General features: G+C 45.3%; 1 protein-coding gene across 3 annotated transcripts in view; it reads right to left on the reverse strand.

Moving 5' to 3' along the window:
* Positions 1-18,069, reverse strand: part of LOC139279967 (excitatory amino acid transporter 2-like) — a 335,138-nt gene that overhangs the window by 44,977 nt on the left and 272,092 nt on the right. For all 3 annotated transcript variants that reach the window (XM_070899337.1, XM_070899338.1, XM_070899339.1), the window contains 5 exons: positions 17,673-17,815; positions 10,141-10,293; positions 6,873-7,123; positions 5,428-5,593; positions 484-610 (listed from right to left, as the gene is read on the reverse strand). In XM_070899337.1, coding sequence (XP_070755438.1) covers positions 484-610; positions 5,428-5,593; positions 6,873-7,123; positions 10,141-10,293; positions 17,673-17,805 — 830 coding nt within the window. In that variant the 5' untranslated portion in view covers positions 17,806-17,815. The remainder of the gene's footprint in view (positions 1-483; positions 611-5,427; positions 5,594-6,872; positions 7,124-10,140; positions 10,294-17,672; positions 17,816-18,069) is intronic.

Raw genomic sequence — 18,069 nt, forward strand, 5'->3', positions numbered from 1 at the left:
CAAGCTTACCTTATCACCAGGGGTGCACTTGCAGGAGACACTGGATACCTGTCCCAGACAGGTATATAAGGACAGGTCTCAGGCAAGTGTGGCATTCAAGAGCTGTGTAATAAAGGTGCAGGTCCTGAGTGGCCTTGACTTCAGCATGTGCCTTGTGTGAATCTGTACTGAGGAGACAGGACTTTACACTGTCCTATGTCTTTAAAAAATCCATTTATTAGGTCAGTCAAAGATATTATTAACCAATGGCCAGGAAATCACCAACATGTATACACTATTAGGAGAAAGGTTTCATCAGAAGGACAGTTGAAGTGTTCCTCGTTAAAAGTGAATGAAGTTGTATTGGCTGTAAATTGATTCCGATGGAAAGGGGTCTAGAGCAGGCAGGTGGTAATGTTGTGGGGAGGGGAATCCTACAGACAATCATGGTGATTATTGATTGAGTGGTTCTTTAAACAATGAGAGAGATACTGCAGCTCTTACCACATGATCATCGTCACCAGCTTCATAACAATCTCATTGAGGATGTTGAAGAACTCCACCATCAGCTTTGCCTTCTCTCCCATTTTTCCCATAGCGATACCAAAGGCGATGAAGAACCCAATCATACCTGTAAGGGATGGAATCACAGGTATCCTGAGACTGGGCCAACGAGCCATCTCCAGTCATCACTGGCCACCAATAAATAACCCAAACATAAACTTCGCACACATACCCAATCCTGGCTTTTCAACCCACCACCCCAGTGCAAAACTGGCATTGCGGATTGACCACCCCTTAGATAAACCGCTCCTTATATAAATCACCCCTTATACAAACCACCCCTTATACAAACCGACCCTTATACAAACCGCTCCTTATATAAACCGCCCCTTATATAAACCTCCTTTTATACAAACCACCCCTTATACAAACCTCCATTTATACAAACCACCCCTTATATAAACCACCCCTTACATAAACCGGCCCCTATATAAACATCCACTAATATAATCCGCTCCTTATATAAACCGCCCCTTATATAAACCTCCTTTTATACAAACCACCCCTTATACAAACCTCCCTTTATACAAACCACCCCTTATATAAACCGGCCCTTATATAAACATCCCCTTATATAAACCGCCTCTTATATAAACCTCCCTTTATACAAACTGCCCCTTATATAAACCTCCTTTATACAAACCGCCCCTTATATAAACTGCTCATTGAAATCAATGGAAATGATAACTGGGTGGTTTCTCTAACGAGAGGTTTCTCCAATGGGAGGTTTCTCTAACGAGCAGGCAATCATCAATGACATATTTATTCCCAGACATGATCCTGGTCCATATTGGTACCAACAACATAGGTAGTAAAAGGGATGAGGTCTAGCAGACAGATTTTAGGGAGCTAGGAGAGAGATTGCAAGGCAGGACCTCAAAGGTAATAATCTCAAAGGTAGTAATCTCTGGACCACAAGCTAGTGAGTGTAGAAATAGGTGAATAGGAGGGCCCAAAAAGGAGAGCTAAGCACGGAGGCAGCATCTGAGGTACTAAATGAGTACAGGTTGTACCTCTCCAGTCCGGCACCCTTGGAACATGACTGGTGCTGGACCAGAGAATTTTCCAGACCACGGGAGGTCAGCAGTACCCTAGACTTACCAGGCACGGCTGACAACGACCCGGCCACGTTCTGCGCATGCGCTGCACAGAAGCATACTGCACAGCATTTCTCAGGTCCAGCTTCGGCGTCTCAGTCAGCCGCCACGCTCCTTCCTCCCTCTCCACGCCGACCCAACCAAGGAGGGAACACCGGAGGCAGTAGGGAGAAGAGGAGCAGCCAGTCCCAGGACACAGCACGGGTCACGACCCCCCATCGGGAATGATGCCGGAGCAGGGATGTTGCCGGACCAAAGAGTCTTGGACTGGAGAGGTTCAACCTATACTTTGCATCCATCTTCACCAAGGAAGGTGATGCTGCCAAAGTCATTGTGAAAGAGGAGATACTGGAGATACTAGACGAGATAACAATTGATAAAGAGGAGGTACTGGAAGGCTGGCAGTACTTAAAATGGATAAGTCACCAGGACTGGATGGGATGCATCCTTGGATGCTGAGGCAGGTTAAAGAAGAAATTGCGGAGGTAATGGTCATAATCTGCCAATCCTCCTTGGATACGGGGCTGGTGCCAGAGGACTGGAGAATTGCAAATGTTACGCCCTCGTTCAAAAAAGGGTGTAAGGTAAACCCAGAAACTACAGGCCAGTCAGTTTAACCTCGGTCGTGGGGAAGCTTTTAGAAACAATAATCAGGGACAAAGTTAACAGTCACTTGGACAAGTGTGGATTAATTAAGGAAAGCCAACATGGATTTGCTAAAGGCAAATCATGTTTAACCAACTTGATCGAGTTTTTTGCTGAAGTAACAGAGAGGGCTGATGAGGGCAATGTGGTTGACGGGGTGTACATGAACTTCCAAAAAGTGTTTGATAAAGTGCCACATATTAGGCTTGCCAGCAAAGTTGAAGAGCATGGAATAAAAAGTACAGCAGCAGCATGGATACGAAATTGGTTAAGTGACAGGAAACAGAGAGTAGTAGTGAACAGTTGTTTTTCAGATGGAGGAAGATATTCAGTGGTGTTCCCCAGGGGTCGGTACTAGGATAACAGCTTTTCTTGATATATATTAATGACTTGGATGTGGGTTTATAGGACACAATTTCCAAATTTGCAGATGACACAAAACTTGGAAGTATGTGAACAGTGAAGAGGATAGTGATAGACTTCAAGAGGACATGGGACAGGCTGGTGGCATGGGCAGAAACATGGCAGGTGAAATTTAATGCAGAAAAGTGCAAAGTTATACATTTTGGTAGGAAGAATGAGGAGAGGCAATAAAAGGTACAATAAAGGGTATAATTATAAAGGGGGTGCATGAACAGAGAGACCTGGGGGGTGTATGTGCACAAATCGTTGAAGGTGGCAGGCCAGGTTGCGAAAGCGGTTTAAAAAAAACTTACGGGATCCTGGGCTTTGTAAATAGAGACATAGAGTGCAAAAACAAGGAAGTTATGATGAACCTGTATAAGACACTAGTTTGACATCAATTGGAGTCTTGTGTCCAATTCTGGGCACCGCACTTTAGAGGAAGGATGTGCAGGCCTTAGAGAAGATGCATAAGATTTAGGAGAATGATTCCAGGGATGAGGGACTTCAGCTATGTGGATAGGTAAAGAAGCTGGGGGTGTTCTCCTTAGAGCAGAGAAGGTCAATAGGAGATTTGATAGAGGTACAGATTGAACCTCCCTTATCCAGAACCCTTGGTACCTGGCCTGTTCTAGATAAGGGATTTTTCCGGATGAGGGGTTAAATTGCGTTAAATTGGATGGTACAGGTACTGAGCAAGTGGATATCGGGGCTGGCTGTCTTGGGGCTGGGAGTGCGGCAGAGAGATCAAGTGGGGGTGGGGACGGTGACTCGCGGGGTCAGGCCAACGATTGCAGGAGTCGGCAACGAGGAAGGACTTCAATTTGTTCAATTTGTTCATGTCGGAGTTATGCGCATGTGCCACCTGGTGGCCGGGAATGGTTCTGGATGAGGGGTGGTTCCGGATATGGGAGTTCCGGATAAGGGAGATTCAACCTGTAATCAAAATCATGGGGGGTCTAGAGAGAGTAGATAGAGAGAAACTGTTCCCATTGATGGAAGAGTCGAGAACCAGAGGACACAGATTTAAGGTGATTGGCAAAAGAACCAAAGCCAACATGAGGAAAAACATTTTTACGCGAGCGGTTAGGATCTGGAATGCACGGCCTGAAAGGGTGGCGGAGGCAGAATCAATCACGGCTTTCAAAAGGGAATTAGATAAGTACCTGAAGGAAAGAAAATTGCAGGGCTACGGGGAAAGGGTAGGGGAGTGGGACTAGCTGAGGTGCTCTTGCAGAGAGCCGGCATGGGCTCGAAGGCCGAATGGTCTTCTGTGCTGTAACCATTCTATGATTCTATGATTCTACAGCAAGTTCCAAATCTAGCACCCCCATTCCATCATGTGCAGCAGTGACAGACCTGATCTCTGCATGCAGTCTAAGCCTGCAGCACACGGAGCATTGGTAGACTATTGCAGGGAAAGTACACCTACAATTGGTCTCAGCACCCCTGGCTCACCCCGTTCCAGCTGTGTGGGCCCTGGGTCAGAGGGCCATCGGGCACAGCTGTGCCACCCTCCACTGTTATATATGCCAATAATCAGTATCTCGGGTCACACAGAAGGAATGGGAGAATGGAGAACGCAAAAGTTATTACATTCCGGAAAAGAAGGGGCAAACTGGCAGTAAAAAGAGAGCGGCACATTCAATTATACAGCAATTGTAAATCAATGACTCTCAGCCCTTCCTATACAGAGATTTCTACATTTAAGGATTTCTCACATATCTCTCATCCTCACTCCGTGAGGTGTATGTTTGTGTACCAGTGTGACTCAGTTCCCTTAGAGAGGTGCATGTTTGTGTACCAGTGTGACTCAGTCCCCCTCAGTGAGGTGTATGTTTGTGTATCAGTGTGACTCAGTCCCCTCAGTGAGGTGTATGTTTGTGTACCAGTGTGACTCAGTCCCCTCAGTAAGGTGTATGTTTGTGTACCAGTGTGACTCAGTTCCCTTAGAGAGGTGCATGTTTGTGTACCAGTGTGACTCAGTCCCCTCAGTGAGGTGTATGTTTGTGTACCAGTGTGACTCAGTTCCCTTAAAGAGGTGTATGTTTATGTACCAGTGTGACTCAGTCCCCTCAGTAAGGTGTATGTTTGTGTACCAGTGTGACTCAGTCCCCTCAGTAAGGTGTATGTTTGTGTACCAGTGTGACTCAGTTCCCTCAGTAAGGTGTATGTTTGTGTACCAGTGTGACTCAGTCCCCTCAGTAAGGTGTATGTTTGTGTAGTGTGACTCAGTCCCCTCAGTGAGGTGTATGTTTGTGTAGTGTGACTCAGTACCCTCAGTGAGGTGTATGTTTGTGTACCAGTGTGACTCAGTCCCCTCAGTAAGGTGTATGTTTGTGTACCAGTGTGACTCAGTCCCCTCAGTAAGGTGTATGTTTGTGTAGTGTGACTCAGTCCCCTCAGTAAGGTGTATGTTTGTGTACCAGTGTGACTCAGTCCCCTCAGTAAGGTGTATGTTTGTGTAGTGTGACTCAGTCTCCTCAGGGAGGTACCTGCATGTGGATTGATAGTTCTTGTCTTCCTTATGTGCATGTGCGCCAGTGAGACTGAAAACCAATAAATATATTGGTGTCTCGCAGTTCACCTCCACGAGCTATGAGTATCAGTGTTTGCAGGACGGGGTCTGGACGATACCGATAAGGATAAATGGAGGATAGCGTGGGGAGGCCTAGACTATACATGTAAAATTTATTTTGCTCCATAAGATACAGAAGGATGAATCTTGAGGTGACTCTACCCAACACGTTCATCCCATCCTTGAACTGCAAGCTTTTCGTTACAGTGAAGCTGGGTCCTTCTGACTCCCCCAGTGTTTCATTCACCACTTCCAGCATGAGCCCAGTGAGGTTGGAAATGCTTTGGTCCTCGGGGGGATTCTCCACTTTCTTGGTAACCGTTTGTATCTATTGGAGGAGAGAAGGAAAGTTAGGGGAGAGCTAAATGAATGTTTCCCAGATCGTAAAGCGCCCGGCACTGGTGGATTCTGAGACTCGGAGACATTCAGGCCGGTATTCGGTGATCAGGAGCCTGTTCAGCGAATCCTGCTGGATTTACTGTCTGACAGAACCACGGCCTTCTATATTGACACCTGGCCAGCGACAACCATTCCTGGGGCGCCCATTTTGAGTGTGAGGGTTGCATTGCACCCATGGTCTGAGGCCACATGTCCTCCCACAGATCATTAGAACAGGAGCAGGCCATTCAACCCCTCAAGCCTGTTCTGCCATTAGTCTTGAGTAACCCAGCATCCACGGCATTTGGTGGAGAGAGTTCCAGATTCCCACCACCCTTTGTGTGACAAAGTGGTTCCTGATTTTGTTCCTGGCTCTAAATTTAAGATTGTATCCCCTGATTCTGGATTCCCCTACCAGAGGAAATATTTTCTCTCCATCCACCCTACCGAATCTCTTTATCATTTTAAATAACTCGATCAGATCACCCCGTCAATCTTTGACACTCAAGGGAATACAATCCAAGTTTATGCAACCCAGAGCTCATCATTTAACCCTTTAAGCCCCAGTATCATTCTGCTGATGGAGTTTGTGTTAATTAACTTATTTATGCTAATGTATTATTATCTGGTGTTAAACAGCCAACTGCTTGAAACCGAGCTAAAGTACAAACTGCTTCAGATTACAGGGTACTTTACAGAAAAGGTGAGTCTGGGGGAGGCCGATCCTTACTCCGAGATGAAAGGCAAGTGATTATTTGTTGGGATAATTCATTTTCCAGGATGCTCTGTGAAGCTCTGCTATTCCATAATTTGGCTGTTTAACTGTAGGTGGATATTCTGGGGCCCTGGGAGTCTGCTATCTGATCCATGACCAGCGCTGTCGGCTTGTCAAGCGTGAGGCATGTGGCGATGGTGGAGGGGGGAGGGACTCTAATGTGCCAAGAGAATCCTCCCCACCTACATCACCCCAGAACATCAGCATTAAAACAAAGTCAACTGACCCGCTACTCCGCACCGCCAGATGTCCCCAACTTCTCCTCTCTGAGGTTACCTCACTGCTCCTTCCCTCACCAGAGGTCCCCTACCTCTCCATCCCACTCCCCACTGCCCTGCTACCCTCCTCCAGACTGCACATGTCTGCTCCCCACCCCCACAAACATCTGTCCATCATATGTACGTGGATCAGTCAAGCAGCATCCCGATTTGAACAAAATCACCAATTTCATTACCTGCTGAAAGCAAGCTTGCACCAGGTTTTCGGGGAAGAGATTTCGGATGAGGTCCAGGAAGGCGTCCAGGCTTGACACCTCATCGTTCTTCTTCCCTTCTCCCAGCTGCTTCTTCAGCGCAGGGTCCCCAGGGTGAATGGCGAGGACCAGGATCACACCAAGCACAGCGGCAATGATGGTGGTGGACATGTAGTACACCATGGCTCTGGTTCCCAGTCGCCCGCTGGCCTTTGCATCGAGACCAGACAGACCTTATCAATATCAAAAGACACATTTTTGAAACAGCAGGTTAAAGCTGGAAGGACATTCATTTATATTGTGTCCAATTCCCAAACGCCAACTTCCGATATTTGGCAGCATCAGCCAAACCTTATTTACAAAGGCTAGAAAAGCCAAACAGTGAACCGGGTGTAAATCAGGCATTCTCACCATGCGGGTTCGGTTAAAATTGTGGCTTACATCATAGAATCATAGAATGGTAGGGCACAGAAAGAGGTCATTTTGCCCATCGGGCCTGTGTGGGCTCTTTGGTAGAGCTCTCCAATTAGTCCCACTCCCTGGTTCTTTCCCCATAGTCCTGCAAAAGTTTCCTCTTCAAGTATTTATCGAATTCCCTTTTGAATGTTATTATTCAATCTGCTTCCTCCACCATTTCAGGCACTGCATTTCAACTCATAACAACTCGCTGCGTAAAGAAATGTTTCCTCATCTCACCTCTGGTTCTTTTACCAGTGATCTTAAATCTGTGTTCTCTGGTTACTGGCCCTTCTGCCACTGGAAACAATTTCTTCTTATTTACACGATCAAAACATCGAGCTGATGGACTAAATATCTCCTATTGCTCCTCAATAAAGCTTGGCCAGTTTTGACTCAGGGTCTGTGGCCACAAGTGTCCACTGCACAAAACGACCTGGAACACAGCACATACTGAAAATCTCACACAAGGATGGCTGGTGTGGAAACTTAACAATATCACAGTAGGGTACAAGGGGACGTTTGAGGTGGGTTTGAGGCTTGTTACAGTATCTGCAGTACAGACACAGCCATTCGGCCCAATTAATCTGTGCCGCTATTTGTGCTCCACACGAGCCTTCAACTCACTCGAAATACCTCTTCCCACCTTGCTACTGCATCCTTCTATTGCCCTCTTTCTCATGTATGCTTCAAGCTTCCCCTTAAATGTATCAAAGTTGAGGCTGCATACAGAGAGATTTACTCCGCACTTGACCCTTCATAGAATCGTGCAGCACAGAGGAGGCCATTCGGCCCATCGTGCCCATGCCGGCTCTTTGAAAGAGCTGTCCGATTCGCCTCACTCCCCCGCTCTTTCCCCATTGCCCTGCACATTTCCCATTTCAAGTATTTATCCAATTCTCGTTTGAAAGTTTCAGGCAGTGAGTGGATTCCAGATCATAAAAACTCTCTGCGTAAAAATATTTTTTCTCCTCTCTCCTCTGCTTCTTTTGTCAATTACCTTAAATCTGTCCTCTGGTTACTGACCGTCGTACCAGTGGAAACCGCTTCTCCTTATCTACTCTATCAAAGACCATCATCATTTTCAACACCTCGATTAAATCTCCCCTTAACCTTCTCTATTCTAAGAAGAACAAGCCCAGCTTCTCCAGTCTCTCCACGTAACCAAAGTCATCCCCGGTACCATTCTAGTAAATCTCCTCTGGGCCCTCTCTAAGACCTTGGCATCCTTCCTGAAGTGTGGTGCCCAGAATGTAACACAATATCGCAACTGAGGCCTAACACGTGATTTATAAAGGTTTAGCATAACTTCCTTGCATTGCAGTCTATGCCTGTAACTATAAAGCGCAGGACTGTATATGCCTGTATCTATAAAGCCCAGGACTGTATATGTCTGTATCTATAAAGCCCAGGACTGTATATGCCTGTATTTATAAAGCCCAGGACTGTATATGCCTGTATCTATAAAGCCCAGGACTGTATATGCCTGTAACTATAAAGCCCAGGACTGTATATGCCTGTATCTATAAAGCCCATGCCTGTATATGTTTGTATCTATAAAGCGCAGGACCGTACATGCCTGTATCTATAAAGCCCATGCCTGTATATGCCTGTATCTATAAAGCCCATGCCTGTATATGCTTGTATCTATAAAGCCCATGCCTGTATATGCCTGTATCTATAAAGCCCATGCCTGTATATGCCTGTATCTATAAAGCGCAGGACTGTATATGCCTGTATCTATAAAGCCCAGGACTGTATATGCTTGTATCTATAAAGCCCAGGACTGTATATGCTTGTATCTATAAAGCCCAGGACTGTATATGCCTGTATCTATAAAGCGCAGGACTGTATATGCTTGTATCTATAAAGCGCAGGACTGTATATGCTTGTATCTATAAAGCCCAGGACTGTATATGCCTGTATCTATAAAGCGCAGGACTGTATATGCCTGTATCTATAAAGCCCAGGACTGTATATGCCTGTATCTATAAAGCCCAGGACTGTATATGCCTGTATCTATAAAGCACAGGACTGTATATGCTTGCATCTATAAAGCCCAGGACTGTATATGCTTGTATCTATAAAGCCCATGCCTGTATATGGCTGTATCTATAAAGCCCATGCCTGTATATGCTTGTATCTATAAAGCCCATGCCTGTATATGCCTGTATCTATAAAGCCCATGCCTGTATATGCCTGTATCTATAAAGCGCAGGACTGTATATGCCTGTATCTATAAAGCGCAGGACTGTATATGCTTGTATCTATAAAGCCCAGGACTGTATATGCTTGTATCTATAAAGCCCAGGACTGTATATGCCTGTATCTATAAAGCGCAGGACTGTATATGCTTGTATCTATAAAGCCCAGGACTGTATATGCTTGTATCTATAAAGCCCAGGACTGTATATGCTTGTATTTATAAAGCCCAGGACTGTATATGCTTGTATCTATAAAGCCCAGGACTGTATATGCTTGTATCTATAAAGCCCAGGACTGTATATGCTTGTATCTATAAAGCCCAGGACTGTATATGCTTGTATCTATAAAGCCCAGGACTGTATATGCTTGTATCTATAAAGCCCAGCACTGTATATGCCTGTATCTATAAAGCGCAGGACTGTATATGCTTGTATCTATAAAGCCCAGGACTGTATATGCTTGTATTTATAAAGCCCAGGACTGTATATGCCTGTATCTATAAAGCCCAGGACTGTATATGCCTGTATCTATAAAGCCCAGGACCGTATATGCTTGTACAGGTACCAGAGGTGTGGCTGCCGCCTCTCACCTGTGATTAAACTGGAGATGATCAATGGAAGAATTAGCATCTTCAACATGCGCATGAGGATGTCACCAGGAAACGCTATGATCATGACAATATCAGGGTGGATGGGAGATGCATAGCGCAGCAATCCTCCAGCCACTGCTCCAAATATCACACCTGCAGAGCGAAAAAATGGAGATTACAGAACAACAACCACAACTCACATTTATACAGAGCCCACTGAAATAACAAAATCTCAAGGCACTTCACCGATGAAAAGAAAACCTAGAAGAAGTGACGACGAGCTGTAGAGGGCGAGATTAGGATGGTTGGCCAAAGCTTGGCTGTGAAGGTGGGTTTTGAGGCTGAAGGCGGTGGTGAGGGAGCTTCAGTAAGTAGGGCTGAGGTTACTGAAGGCTCTGTCACCCAGTGCCACCCAAGGCAGGGTGGGTACGTCAGAAGACTGGCAGATGCGGGGAGGGATTTGTAGAGACGGAGCCTGGATAAGGCAATGGAGGGATTTCAAGACACGGATTTTAAATGTAATCCAGTGTACAATTTCTATTGTAATTATATAAAGAGTGCATTATATCCAGTGAATCACATAGAAAGCACAACATTGAAACAGGCCCTTCAGCCCAACCAGTCCATGTTGATGTTTATCTTCCATATGAGTAGTAGTCTTAATCCCATGTGTCTGCTCAATCCTCATATCCCTTCATCCCCTTTTCCTTGAAAGACCTCTCTAACCTATTCTTAAATATTAATATGGTCTCTGCTTTAATCATTGACTCCAGTGGTGCATTCAACATCCTCATAATCCTCTGTGTAAAAAGGGTTCCCCTTCTCTCCATCAGAAATCTCGAACCTTTAATCTTACATCCATGTCCATATGTTCTACACTGGAAATAGTGGGGGGAAATTGCTCGTGGTTTGCGGCACACGTTAGTGCTACAAGATGGCGCTAAAATGCCGTTGACAGCTGTAACGACTGCTGATGGTGGTTCCAACGCCGCACACCATATTGGTGTTGCCGTTAGCGCTGGCGGTAAACTCGATCACCGGGGACCTCACCATCACGGAGATTGTGATGTCAGTGAGTGCGCAACGCCCACTGGAGGTCTGATTTCCCAACTTCATTATAACCATTTACCTTAATGGCAGTGCAGAACAATGACAGGGAGAGCTGGTGTCTACCAGCAGGAAGCAGGAAGCAGCAGCGATATTTAAAGGTACCATTCCCAATCAGCTCCAACTAGCATGGTTCTGCAATGTCAGTGCCTGCTTACTACTGCCCGCAACTGAAAGACCTTTCTCCAGTTATTTCAATGTTTTTTGGTGTCAGGGAGTGTTGACTCAAGTGCAGAAGTCACTCATTATTTGTTGAAGACTTCTGCTCACAGCACTTCCTCATGGTCATGGGGGCTGTGGGATTGTGAGATAACCTCAGGGAGACGACAAGGCAGAGGGGGATGAGGAGAAAGAGGAGGAGGAGGAGCAAGAGGATGAGGAGGACGGGTCCTCTGGACCGGCTCATCAGACTCCGATTCACATGAATGAAACTCCAGATCCCCGTAGCTCACCACATTCCCATCGTACAATCCCTGTCTCATGCCGTATCACTGCATCCTCCTGGGCACATAGGTGAAATGAGAGTGACCACAAATATTCCAAACACACTTAATAAATTCATCTATAAACATATGATACATAACACCATGGTTGAATAGCTGTCATTGTGTCATCCCCAAAAAGCTGTTGAGGCTAAGCCAATTGCCAATTTCAAAACTGTCAGTGACAGATTTTTGCGAGGCAAGGATATTAAGGGTTATAGAACCAAGGTGGGGTAGATGGAGTTCAAATATAGATCAGCCATGATCTAACTGAGTAGCAGAATATGCTCCAGGGCCAGAATGGCCTATTCCTGTTATGTTCCTAAACAAGATGTTGAAGTTGCGAACTGTCTAACTCAGTCTGAGACTGTGGCCGGGGATGGAGATTGAATTTGTGGTGAGGGAACAGATTTAGTGGCGGTTGACGAAGACAATGACTTCGCTCTTCCCAATATTTAGTTGGAGGAACCTGAAATGTTTTTGCATGATGCCGCCAAGGAGCAGCATGTAGACGGGATATTTTAGGGGATCAAGGACTGATCCTTCGGGGACTCCAGAGCTAACGGCATGGGAGCAGGAAGAGAAACTATTGGAGGTGATGTGCTGGCTAAGATTGGATAGATAAGAGTGGAACCAGGCAAAGGAAGTCCCATCCAGCTGGACAGCAGAGGAGAGGCGTTGGAGGATGATGTGGTCGACTGTGTCAAAGGCTGCAGGAAGGTCGAGACGGATGAGGAGGGATTGTGATCCATGGTCACAATCACATAAGGTGTCATTTGAGACCTTTGGTAGGGCTAATTCAGTGCTGTGGCAGGGGCAGAAACCTGATTGGAGAGGTTCAAACATGGAGGTGTGGGAACAAATTGCACGTTCTCTGGCTCTAACTGTCCGGGCAAGGTAAAACAGCATGCCATGGGCTACATTATCTGGTCCCTTTATAATCCTAAAAACAAGAATCCTATCACCACCCAACCTTCTCTTTACCAGTGAAAGTATGGCAAATTTACATAATTGGTCCTCATTATCCAATCCCTCCATCCCTCAATCATTCTGTCTGAGGGATCGCTTGATGTTCGGTAGCGGGGTCACGGTCCAGGGGGAGGTAGGAGGAGGTGTTAGCGAGTTGCCGATCAGCCTCTGCAAGGTAGAGGTCGGTCCACCAAACAACAACAGTGCCACCCTTGTCGGCAGGTTTAATGACAAAGTTGGGGTTGGATCTGAGCGAGCGGAGTGCTGCAAGTTCAGAGAGAGGTAGGTTGGAGTGAGTGAAGGGAGCAGAGAAATTGAGACGGCCGATGTCCCGTTGGCAGTTTGCAATGAAGAGGTCTAGAGAGGGTAAGAGGCCAGAGGGAGGGGTCCAGGTAGAGCGAGAATTCTGAAAACGGGAGAAAGGGTCAGCTGTGTGAGGGGGAAGACTCCTGGCCGAAGAAGTGGGAATGGAGGTGAAGGGGGCAGAAAAAAAGCTCAGCATCGTACCGAGCTCGAAATTCATTGAGGTGTCAGTCATTGTGGTTGAGCTCATCTTTTCAAGTATCGTTTCAATAGCTGCAATATCCTTTCTGTACTGTGGTGAACAGGATTGCACACAGAATTCTAAGTGCGCTCGCATCAATGATTTATAACTTGGCATGTTTACCTCACTATTTCAGCTCAATATTGTCCATTTAATACATCCCAACATGGACCCAGTCAGGCCTTGTAAAAGCCGATTCTCGGGGCATGATGCGCATGCACCGAAAACCAGCTTTTCCGATCTGTCAAAATTTCTTCAGACAGATCGAACACATCCCCGGGAGAAGGACATCCGTGCAGGAGAGATTGGGCTATTTGCCCAACTCATGCCCAACAAATGTCCTTCAAACTTTTACGCCTGGTAAAAGCAGGCACATAGTTTACTTTTACCAGCGTAACACTTTTAAAACATAGAAAAATTTAATTTAATCACTAATTTTTATGTTAAAAACCCTATTCATTAAGGTAAGTTTATTTTTAACCCTATTAAAACACATTAAAAAAGTTCCAAAAAATATTTCTTTTTCTAAAACATTGAATTATATTTAATTTCAATTAATTTTAAATATGTGAGGTGTTTTTTTATTTATTGTGCTATGTTTGGGTGTTTTAGGGACTATTCTCATTGATATCAATGGGAACTCATACAAACGGAGCTCCCATTATTATCAATGAGAATACTGCATTGTGATTGGTGGCCCAGGCCCACGTGATTGCAACATAGACGGCTGTACATGGAAGACAGATCCCCATACACTGCGCAACGAGTGAAGGCCTCAGACTGGAATGGTACGTTTCTCTGGGACCAAAAGGTAGTTTTGTAGATCTTTTTCGGGTCGGATGCATTCGTACGAAGGAAGCCTCCAAACGCCATTTCCCCCCCAATGTCCCTGGTAACACCACTTCACGTAACAGACCTGTTGTTATAAAACCTCTGACTCCCCATGAGCAACACCATATTAGTAATATGTTCAGTACATTAAACACACATTTCATTAAAAGCACACTATAAGCGCCTGCAGTGCCCGTTATTCCAGTAGGTGGCACTGTGATAGGTATTTTCAATGTTAAAAATGTTACACTGTGGAACACACCATAGCTACACTGTTAATGTGAGAGTATATGCCCCTAAGATTGTATGACCTGACCTCTGCGTTCTCCAATCGATCAAAATTCACCATTTTTTCCTTAAGTTTCTAAGGATCAATTTTCACTTTTAGTGCGGGGCAGAAAATGGTCGGCAGTGGATGGGTGGCCTGTTTTGCACACTGCACATTCTTCACACCCATTGTCCACAAGAAAGGTTTAAGCAAAATACAAATTCAAAAAATTATAATTTTTATTGGGAAATGTGAGGTTATGCACTTTGGCAGAAAAAAAAAATCAAAGAGCAAGCTATTTCAATGGAGAAAAATTGCAAAGTGCTGCAGTACAGTGGGACCTGGGGGTACTGGTGCATGAAACACAAAATGATAGTATGCAGGTACAGCAAGTGATCAGGAAGGCCAAAGGAATCTTGGCCTTTATTGCAAAGGGGATGGAGTATAAAAGCAGGGAAGTCTTGCTACAGCTATACAAGGTATTGGTGAGGCCACACCTGGAATACTGCGTGCAGTTTTGGTTTCCATATTTACGAAAGGATATACTTGCTTTGGAGGCAGTTCAGAGAAGGGTCACTAGGTTGATTCTGGGGATGAAGGAGTTGACATGAGGAAAGGTTGAGTAGGTTGGGCCTCTACTTATTGGAATTCAGAAGAATGAGAGGTGATCCTATCGAAACATATAAGATTATGAGGGGGCTTGACAAGGTGGATGCAGAGAGGATGTTTCCACTGATGGGGAGACTAGAACTAGAGGGCATGATCTTAGAATAAGGGGCCGCCCATTTAAAACTGAGATGAGGAGAAATTTCTTCTCTCAGAGGGTTGTAAATCTGTGGAATTCACTGCCTCTGAGAGCTGTGGAAGCTGGGACATTGAATAAATTTAAGACAGAGATAGACAGTATATAAGACACACCGATAAGGGAATAAGGGGTTATGGGGAGCGGGCGGGAAAGTGGACCTGAGTCCATGATCGGATCAGCCATGAGCGTACTAAATGACAGAGCAGGCTCGAGGGGTCGTATGGCCTACTCCTGTTCTTATGTTCTTATGTTCTTATGTTTTATATACAACATGGATCAGTGTCTGAGAGTGTAGGAGTGTCTTATGTACATTTTTACTATTTATCTTTATGTGGGGTGAGCAAGGTATTGGGAATTTTTTTTGTGTTTTTGCCGATTTTTCCCCAGAAAAGCCTCTCTTAGTACCCTCCGAGGTCGGCAGTTTAGCAACGTATTTTCAGTTGCTCAACCGGCCTAGCGCCTTAAGAGAGGTGTGGAATACCTCATTTAGTGCTCCACCCCTCACAGGGCCCAGCTGCTGAATCTTGTGGCTGACAACGCAAACCATTTCCCGCCGCAGACTTTACTGACCCGCCGCTATTATTGCCCGAAATGTCTCCAACTGAAAATACAGACATGGAAGTGTCTTATATACAACATGGATCAGGGGTCTCGCAGAGTGGTGTGTCTTATATACAACATGGATCAGGGGTCTGGGGGTGTGGGTGTGTCTTATATACAACATGGATCAGGGGTCTGGGGGTGTGGGTGTGTCTTATATACAACATGGATCAGGGGTCTGGGAGTGTGCGTGTGTCTTATATACAACATGGATTAGGGGTCTGGGGGTGTGGGTGTGTCTTATATACAACACAGATCAGGGGTCTGGGAGTGTGGGTGTGTCTTATATAAAATGCGATCAGGGGTCTGGGGGTATGGGTGTGTCTTATATACAACATGGATCCAGGATCTGGGAGTGTGGGTGTGTCTTATATACAATACGATCAGGGGTCTGGGAGTGTGGATGTGTCTTATATACAACACAGATCAGGGGTCTGGGAGTGTGGGTGTGTCTTATATAAAATGCGATCAGGGGTCTAGGAGTGTGGGTGTGTCGTATATACAACATGGATTAGGAGTCTGGGAGTGTGGGTGTGTCTCATATACAATACGATCAGCGGTCTGGGTGTGTGGGTGTGTCTTATATACAATACGATCAAGGGTCTGGGGGTATGGGTGTGTCTTATATACAACATGGATCCAGGATCTGGGAGTGTGGGTGTGTCTTATATACAATACGATCAGGGGTCTGGGAGTGTGGATGTGTCTTATATACAACACAGATCAGGGGTCTGGGAGTGTGGGTGTGTCTTATATAAAATGCGATCAGGGGTCTAGGAGTGTGGGTGTGTCTTATATACAACATGGATCAGGGGTCTGGGGGTGTGGATGTGTCATATACAATACGATCAGGGGTCTGGGAGTGTGGATGTGTCGTATATACAACATGGATTAGGAGTCTGGGAGTGTGGGTGTGTCTCATATACAATACGATCAGCGGTCTGGGTGTGTGGGTGTGTCTTATATACAATACGATCAGGGGTCTGGGGGTATGGGTGTGTCTTATATACAACATGGATCCAGGATCTGGGAGTGTGGGTGTGTCTTATATACAATACGATCAGGGGTCTGGGAGTGTGGATGTGTCTTATATACAATACGATCAGTGGTCTGGGGGTATGGGTGTGTCTTATATACAACATGGATCCAGGATCTGGGAGTGTGGGTGTGTCTTATATACAATACGATCAGGGGTCTGGGAGTGTGGATGTGTCTTAGATACAACACGGGTCGGCTGTTCAGAGGTCCAAGAGATGTGAAGAATATAATAAAGAACGCTGATTATCTTGATTATCTGAATGAAATGGAGAAAGAAAGAGGAACTATAAAATATCGTGGGAAAAATTAATGGGAAAAGCACAAAAAGGGACTGTTACATATTCTAAAAGGGAGAAAGATAAAGAATAACATTTATTGGGATAGAGTAATATTGAGAATACACAGAAAGGTCCGCGTAATATCTACACTGGGGAGAGAAAACGCGTGAGTGAAAAACAATTAAATTCAGGATGATAACACACCGGGAGACAGTAGCTGGCAGTTTGTAATCCATTAGTAACTCGTGGTTTTAAAACCAATGGTAACTGGCAATTTTTACGCCAATGGTAACTCATGGTTTTAAAACCAATAGTTACAGGGTGTTTTAAGCCAATGTACCTGGCGTTACATATGGTAAATTATAAAAATGTGAACCTGGAGGACAAAGAATCTCCCAAAGGGTCAGGGTTGAGTTTCACCCGTTGAAACGATCTGTGGATTTTACTGAATGGATTCTATTCTGGCAATTACGCATGTTAAACATCACATCATCACTTTATTATTCACAGCATTCTTCGTGTGAGCAGGAATGTCTGACTGTTATTCATTGACAATACCCCGCCTATCCCTCCCCCTAAACCCTGTTGGGATGATGGGAGTTGCACTCACCAAACACTGTGAGGGTCAGCAGCAGGTTCTTCCTCAGATTCTTCCCCAGTCGTATCCACAGGGGGAGCTTGCTCTGAAGTTTCTCGGGAGCCAGGTTACACTCATCCATCCGCACTTCCACTTGTTTAGTCATCCTGATAGCACTGCGTGAGGAAAGAAACAGACACTCGGTCACAATTAGAAGAAATTGGATTTTAAAACCCTTGGATTTCAAAAGGGAAAGTCTTGCTTGACCAACCTCATTGAATTTTTTGAAGAGGTAATAGAGAGAGTAGACAAGGATAATGCAGTTTATCAAGATTTTCAAAAGGCCTTCCATAAGGTACCCCAGAATAGATTGATGAACAAGGTCAGCGAATGCAGAGTCAGGGGACAAGTAGCAGAATCGATAGCTAGC

This window comes from Pristiophorus japonicus, chromosome 14 (assembly GCF_044704955.1).
Source record: "Pristiophorus japonicus isolate sPriJap1 chromosome 14, sPriJap1.hap1, whole genome shotgun sequence".
Classification (NCBI taxonomy): Eukaryota; Metazoa; Chordata; class Chondrichthyes; family Pristiophoridae; genus Pristiophorus; species Pristiophorus japonicus.